The sequence below is a fragment of the Oncorhynchus clarkii genome, unplaced genomic scaffold (genome assembly GCF_045791955.1).
Source record: "Oncorhynchus clarkii lewisi isolate Uvic-CL-2024 unplaced genomic scaffold, UVic_Ocla_1.0 unplaced_contig_1477_pilon_pilon, whole genome shotgun sequence".
In the NCBI taxonomy this organism is placed as follows: Eukaryota; Metazoa; Chordata; class Actinopteri; order Salmoniformes; family Salmonidae; genus Oncorhynchus; species Oncorhynchus clarkii.
Window position 1 is genome coordinate 55,024 of NW_027258097.1, and position 7,477 is coordinate 62,500.

The following is a 7,477-nucleotide window of genomic DNA, read 5'->3' on the forward strand; positions in this document are numbered from 1 at the left end:
ACAAACTTTAGAAGTCTTTTTAAACCTCGAAAACACTACATGTTTGCATTGCTATGCCTGAAAATTCCTGAAACAACAGGATGATCAAATTAAGATACGGCATCTGTAGCACAGCAGGAAGATTTTGAACTTTACTTTCCTTTCCGTATCCTGTAATGACTACAACCTCATCTGTCCTGTAATGACTACAACATCATCTGTCTATGTCCTGTAATGACTACAACATCATCTGTCCCATGTCCTATAATGACTACAACATCATCTGTCCTGTAATGGCTACAACATCATCTGTCCCATGTCCTGTAATGACTACAACCTCATCTGTCCTGTAATGACTACAACAGCATCTGTCCCATGTCCTGTAATGACTACAACCTCATCTGTCCTGTAATGACTACAAACTCATCTGTCCCATGTCCTGTAATGACTACAACCTCATCTGTCCTGTAATGACTACAACATCATCTGTCCCATGTCCTGTAATGACTACAACATCATCTGTCCCATGTCCTGTAATGACTACAACCTCATCTGTCCTGTAATGACTACAACATCGTCTGTCCCATGTCCTGTAATGACTACAACCTCATCTGTCCTGTAATGACTACAACATCATCTGTCCCATGTCCTGTAATGACTACAACATCATCTGTCCCATGTCCTGTAATGACTACAACCTCATCTGTCCTGTAATGACTACAACAGCATCTGTCCCATGTCCTGTAATGACTACAACATCATCTGTCCCATGTCCTGTAATGACTACAACATCATCTGTCCCATGTCCTGTAATGACTACAACATCATCTGTCCCATGTCCTGTAATGACTACAACATCATCTGTCCCATGTCCTATAATGACTACAACACCATCTGTCCTGTAATGACTACAACATCATCTGTCCTGTAATGACTACAACAGCATCTGTCCTGTAATGACTACAACATCTGTCCATGCCCTGTAATGACTACAACATCATCTGTCCATGCCCTGTAATGACTACATCTGTCCCATGTCCTGTAATGACTATATCATCTGTCCATGTCCTGTAATGACTACAACATCATCTGTCCTGTAATGACTACATTGTCTGTCCCATGTCTTGTAATGACTACAACATCATCTATCCCATGTCCTGTAATGACTACAACATAATCTGTCCTGTAATGACTACAACATCTGTCCATGTCCTGTAATGATTACGACATCATCTGTCCTGTAATGACTACAACATCATCTGCCCCATGTCCTGTAATGACTACAACACCATCTGTCCATGTCCTGTAATGACTACAACACCATCTGTCCATGTCCTGTAATGACTACAACATCATCTGTCCTGTAATGACTACAACATCAACTGTCCCATGTCCTGTAATGACTACAACATCTGTCCATGTCTTGTAATGACTACAACATCATCTGTCCTGTAATGACTACATCGTCTGTCCCATGTCTTGTAATGACTACAACATCATCTGTCCATGTCCTGTAATGACTACATCATCTATCCCATGTCCTGTAATGACTACAACATCATCTGTCCTGTAATGACTACAACATCTGTCCATGTCCTGTAATGACTACAACATCATCTGTCCTGTAATGACTACATCGTCTGTCCCATGTCCTGTAATGACTACAACACCATCTTAACATCTCTTATCTTCTCTTTTGTCATTACAGGTGAGATGGACGTGGATCTCCCCGCTCCTCCCTCCCCACTCCCCCCTTCCACCCTCCTCATCCCACCGGGCTCTCCCTCTACCCTGGACACTGCCTCACCTCCCTCCCCTAATTCCCTCCCCCCTGCCTCCCAACCCTCCCTCACCTCGACATCCTCAGACTCCCCCAAATTGATCCCATTGTCAGCCTCTCGTCCTCCTCCTCCCACTTCCTCTCCTTCTTCTCCTCTCCCCATCACCCCAAAATCATCCGTTCATTCACCCACTGCCACCACCTCCACCCCATCTCCCTCTACCCCATCCACCTCTCCTGCCCCCTCGTCCTCTCCTGCCCCCCGACGTCGGGGCTTTGCTGATCTGGCTAAACGTGTGGTGATGCAGGAAAGACTGAAGAAAGCTGAGCTGGAGGAGGCTGAAGCGGGTGAGGAAGGTAAGGAGGGAGAGAGAGAGAGAGAGAGAGACAGAGGGGAGAGGTAGGAAGGAGGGGGAGAGACAGAGACAGACAGAGGGGGAGGAAGGAAGGTAGGAAGGAGGGGGGGGGAGAGAGACAGACAGAGGGGGAGGAAGAAAGGTAGGAAGGAGGGAGGGAGAGAGAGAGACAGACAGAGGGGGAGGAAGGAAGGTAGGAAGGAAGGAGGGGGGGAGAGAGACAGACAGAGGGGGGAGGAAGGAAGGTAGGAAGGAGGGAGAGAGCGACAGACAGAGGGGGGAGGAAGGAAGGTAGGAAGGAGGGAGGGAGAGAGAGAGACAGACAGAGGGGGGAGGAAGGAAGGAAGGAAGGAGGGGGAGAGAGAGAGACAGACAGGGGGGAGGAAGGAAGGTAGGAAGGAGGGGGAGAGAGAGACAGACAGAGGGGGAGGAAGGAAGGAGGGAGAGAGAGAGACAGACAGAGGGGGGAGGAAGGAAGGAGGGAGAGAGAGACAGACAGAGGGGGGAGGAAGGAAGGAGGGAGAGAGAGACAGACAGACAGAGGGGGGAGGAAGGAAGGTAGGAAGGAGGGGGAGAGAGAGAGACAGACAGGGCCGGAGGAAGGAAGGTAGGAAGGAGGGGGAGAGAGAGAGACAGACAGAGGGGGAGGAAGGAAGGAGGGAGAGAGAGAGAGACAGACAGAGGGGGGAGGAAGGAAGGAGGGAGAGAGAGACAGACAGAGGGGGGAGGAAGGAAGGAGGGAGAGAGAGAGAGACAGACAGAGGGGGGAGGAAGGAAGGAAGGAGGGAGAGAGAGAGAGACAGAGGGGGAGAAAGGAAGGTAGGAAGGAGGGAGAGAGAGAGAGACAGACAGACAGACAGAGGGGGGAGGAAGGAAGTATCCTGTAGTTCAGACTTGGCCATAAAGCTAGCTACCAAGTCTCTGAAATCATCCATCATGGGTCTATCTACCAAACAGCATGCATGATGGGAGTTTGGTCATTGGCCTTTATGTCAAAGTTAGAGCTGTCCTCCGCCCTGATTGGCTGTTGCCTCGCTGGAATTTACAAAATTGTTCAACTCTGATCGCAAGCTCAACCGTTAAGTCGCTGTGTGTCTCCTAGTGTCTCATCCTTCCATTGGACATTTTTGGTTGCAGGTAGCTAGGTAGCTGGTAGTCGGGGAGGAAGTCACCATGGGCATTGAGATGCAGCCGAGGGGAGGAAGTCACCATAGGTATTGAGATGCAGCCGAGGGGAGGAAGTCACTATAGGTATTGAGATGCAGCCGAGGGGGGGAAGTCACCATAGATATTGAGATGCAGCCGAGGGGAGGAAGTCACCATAGGTATTGAGATGCAGCCGAGGGGAGGAAGTCACCATAGATATTGAGATGCAGCCGAGGGGAGGAAGTCACCATAGGTATTGAGATGCAGCCGAGAGGAGGAAGCTTAGCGGTTAAGAGTGTTAAGCCCGTAACCAAAAGGTTGCTGGTTCAAATCCCCTGAGCCGACTAGGTGAAAAATTGGCCAATGTGCCCTTGATCAAGGCACTTAACCCTAATTACTCCTGTAAATCGCTCTTGATTACAGTGTCAGCTAAATGACTCAAATCTGACATTTAAAAGGTAGAGGTTATTGAGATGCAGCCGAGAGGAGGAAGCCACTAGAGGTTATTGGAGATGCAGCCGAGAGGAGGAAGCCACTAGAGGTTATTGGAGATGCAGCCGAGAGGAGGAAGCCACTAGAGGTTATTGGAGATGCAGCAGAGAGGAGGAAGCCACTAGAGGTTACTGAGATGCAGCCGAGAGGAGGAAGCCACTAGAGGTTATTGGAGATGCAGCCGAGAGGAGGAAGCCACTAGAGGTTACTGAGATGCAGCCGAGAGGAGGAAGCCACTAGAGGTTATTGGAGATGCAGCCGAGAGGAGGAAGCCACTAGAGGTTGTTGAGATGCAGTCTAGAGGAGGGAGCCACTAGAGGTTATTGGAGATGCAGCAGAGAGGAGGAAGCCACTAGAGGTTATTGGAGATGCAGCAGAGAGGAGGAAGCCACTAGAGGTTATTGGAGAGGCAGCCTTGAGGAGGAAGCCACTAGAGGTTATTGGAGATGCAGCCGAGAGGAGGAAGCCACTAGAGGTTGTTGAGATGCAGCCTAGAGGAGGGAGCCACTAGAGGTTATTGGAGATGCAGCCGAGAGAAGGAAGCCACTAGAGGTTATTGGAGATGCAGCCGAGAGGAGGAAGCCACTAGAGGTTATTGGAGATGCAGCCGAGAGGAGGAAGCCACTAGAGGTTATTGGAGATGCAGCCGAGAGGAGGACGCCACTAGAGGTTACTGAGATGCAGCCGAGAGGAGGAAGCCACTAGAGGTTATTGGCGATGCAGCCGAGAGGAGGAAGCCACTATAGGTTATTGGAGATGCAGCTGAGAGGAGGAAGCCACTAGAGGTTGTTGAGATGCAGCCGAGAGGAGGAAGCCACTAGAGGTTACTGAGATGCAGCCTAGAGGAGGAAGCCACTAGAGGTTACTGAGATGCAGCCTAGAGGAGGAAGCCACTAGAGGTTATTGGAGATGGAGGAAGCCACTAGAGGTTATTGGAGATGCAGCCGAGAGGAGGAAGCCACTAGAGGTTATTGGAGATGGAGGAAGCCACTAGAGGTTATTGGAGATGCAGCCGAGAGGAGGAAGCCACTAGAGGTTATTGGAGATGGAGGAAGCCACTAGAGGTTACTGAGATGCAGCCTAGAGGAGGAAGCCACTAGAGGTTATTGGAGATGCAGCCGAGAGGAGGAAGCCACTAGAGGTTACTGAGATGCAGCCTAGAGGAGGAAGCCACTAGAGGTTATTGGAGATGCAGCCGAGAGGAGGAAGCCACTAGAGGTTACTGAGATGCAGCCTAGAGGAGGAAGCCACTAGAGGTTATTGGAGATGCAGCCGAGAGGAGGAAGCCACTAGAGGTTACTGAGATGCAGCCTAGAGGAGGAAGCCACTAGAGGTTATTGGAGATGGAGGAAGCCACTAGAGGTTACTGAGATGCAGCCTAGAGGAGGAAGCCACTAGAGGTTATTGGAGATGCAGCCGAGAGGAGGAAGCCACTAGAGGTTTCTGAGATGCAGCCTAGAGGAGGAAGCCACTAGAGGTTATTGGAGATGCAGCCGAGAGGAGGAAGCCACTAGAGGTTATTGGAGATGCAGCCCGCTGTCTCCTTGGCCAGGTCTGATTGATGTCTGAGCAGGGGGAAACACCCTGGGTGACGTGAGGACATGTTGTTTTCTCTCCCAGGTCCTTAAAGATAGTCCCCTGACCCACACAGCGTTATTTAAGCCTGGCTTAAACCGCGTGACGTTCAGATACTCTTATTACATGTCACGTCATGGGTATGACAATCTTATGTAGGCTGTATATACGGTGTAGTGACGTGATGAATGAAGGTGTCTCAAAGCTAACGGCAGGAAGGTGCGGGGCAGCGTTCTTCCAGGTGAAGACAGGTGTGTTATAGACAGCCGGGTGGGAGTGATAGGTGGCACCTACGAAGTCCACTTGTGTATTTTAATGAACGACGTGGGCGTGGAAAGTGAACCAGGGGCCGTTGGTGTGAAAGACAAAAACACCCTCTACGCATCTCGTCCGTGAGGGTTAGTTAACCCACTCGGTTGGAATTGTAATGTGCCTCGTTTAGCGAGAATTGATACAATTAGAGCCCCAGAGTGCAGGTGTAAAATCCCCCCCCCCCCCCCCCCCCCCCATGGGGGATTTTAGAAACAGGTAAGATAAGGGCTGTGTTTCGTGAAGGCTTTCCCCCTGACGTTATGATAACCATCTCAATCTCTCTCCGACAGGGGGACTTTTATCAGTGCATTTGGTTCAGGTGGATCCAGGGTAGTATCAGTGTAGTGTCAGTGTAGTGTCAGTGTAGTGTCAGTGTATTGTCAGTGTAGTGTCAGTGTAGTGTCAGTGTAGTGTCAGTGTGTTATCAGTGTATTGTCAGTGTAGTGTCAGTGTAGTGTCAGTGTATTGTCAGTGTAGTGTCAGTGTAGTATCAATGTATTGTCAGTGTAGTGTCAGTGTAGTATCAGTGTAGTGTCAGTGTAGTGTCAGTGTAGTGTCAGTGTGTTATCAGTGTAGTGTCAGTGTAGTATCAGTGTAGTGTCAGTGTAGTGTCAGTGTAGTGTCAATGTATTGTCAGTGTAGTGTCAGTGTAGTATCAGTGTATTGTCAGTGTAGTGTCAGTGTAGTGTCAGTGTAGTGTCAGTGTAGTATCAATGTATTGTCAGTGTAGTGTCAGTGTAATGTCAGTGTAGTATCAGTGTAGTGTCAGTGTAATGTCAGTGTAGTATCAGTGTAGTGTCAGTGTAATGTCAGTGTAGTGTCAGTGTAGTGTCAGTGTGTTATCAGTGTATTGTCAGTGTAGTATCAGTGTAGTGTCAGTGTAGTGTCAGTGTAGTATCAGTGTAGTGTCAGTGTAGTGTCAGTGTAGTGTCAGTGTAGTATCAGTGTAGTGTCAGTGTATTGTCAGTGTAGTGTCAGTGTAGTGTCAGTGTGTTATCAGTGTAGTGTCAGTGTAGTATCAGTGTAGTGTCAGTGTATTGTCAGTGTAGTGTCAGTGTAGTATCAATGTATTGTCAGTGTAGTGTCAGTGTAGTATCAGTGTATTTTCAGTGTAGTGTCAGTGTAGTGTCAGTGTAGTGTCAGTGTAGTATCAATGTATTGTCAGTGTAGTGTCAGTGTAATGTCAGTGTAGTATCAGTGTAGTGTCAGTGTAGTGTCAGTGTAATGTCAGTGTAGTATCAGTGTAGTGTCAGTGTAATGTCAGTGTAGTATCAGTGTAGTGTCAGTGTAGTGTCAGTGTATTGTCAGTGTAGTGTCAGTGTAGTGTCAGTGTAATGTCAGTGTAATGTCAGTGTAATGTCAGTGTAGTATCAGTGTAGTGTCAGTGTAATGTCAGTGTAGTATCAGTGTAGTATCAGTGTAATGTCAGTGTAGTGTCAGTGTATTGTCAGTGTAGTGTCAGTGTAGTATCAGTTTATTGTCAGTGTAATGTCAGTGTAGTATCAGTGTAGTGTCAGTGTAATGTCAGTGTAGTGTCAGTGTAATGTCAGTGTAGTATCAGTGTAGTGTCAGTGTAATGTCAGTGTAGTATCAGTGTATTGTCAGTGTATTGTCAGTGTGTTATCAGTGTATTGTCAGTGTAGTATCAGTGTAGTGTCAGTGTAATGTCAGTGTAGCATCAGTGTATTGTCAGTGTAGTGTCAGTGTAGTGTCAGTGTAGTGTCAGTGTAATGTCAGTGTAGTATCAGTGTAATGTCAGTGTATTGTCAGTGTATTGTCAGTGTATTGTCAGTGTATTGTCAGTGTAGTGTCAGTGTAATGTCAGTGTAGTGTCAGT

At 48.2% G+C, this 7,477-nt stretch overlaps 1 protein-coding gene across 1 annotated transcript in view; it reads left to right on the forward strand.

Moving 5' to 3' along the window:
* Window positions 1–1,975: 1,975 nt before the first annotated feature.
* Window positions 1,976–7,477, forward strand: part of LOC139395369 (wolframin-like) — a 26,520-nt gene continuing 21,018 nt past the window's right edge. Inside the window, exon 1 of the mRNA XM_071142938.1 lies at window positions 1,976–2,116. Within this exon, the coding sequence (XP_070999039.1) occupies window positions 2,062–2,116 (55 nt within the window). The 5' untranslated portion in view covers window positions 1,976–2,061. The remainder of the gene's footprint in view (window positions 2,117–7,477) is intronic.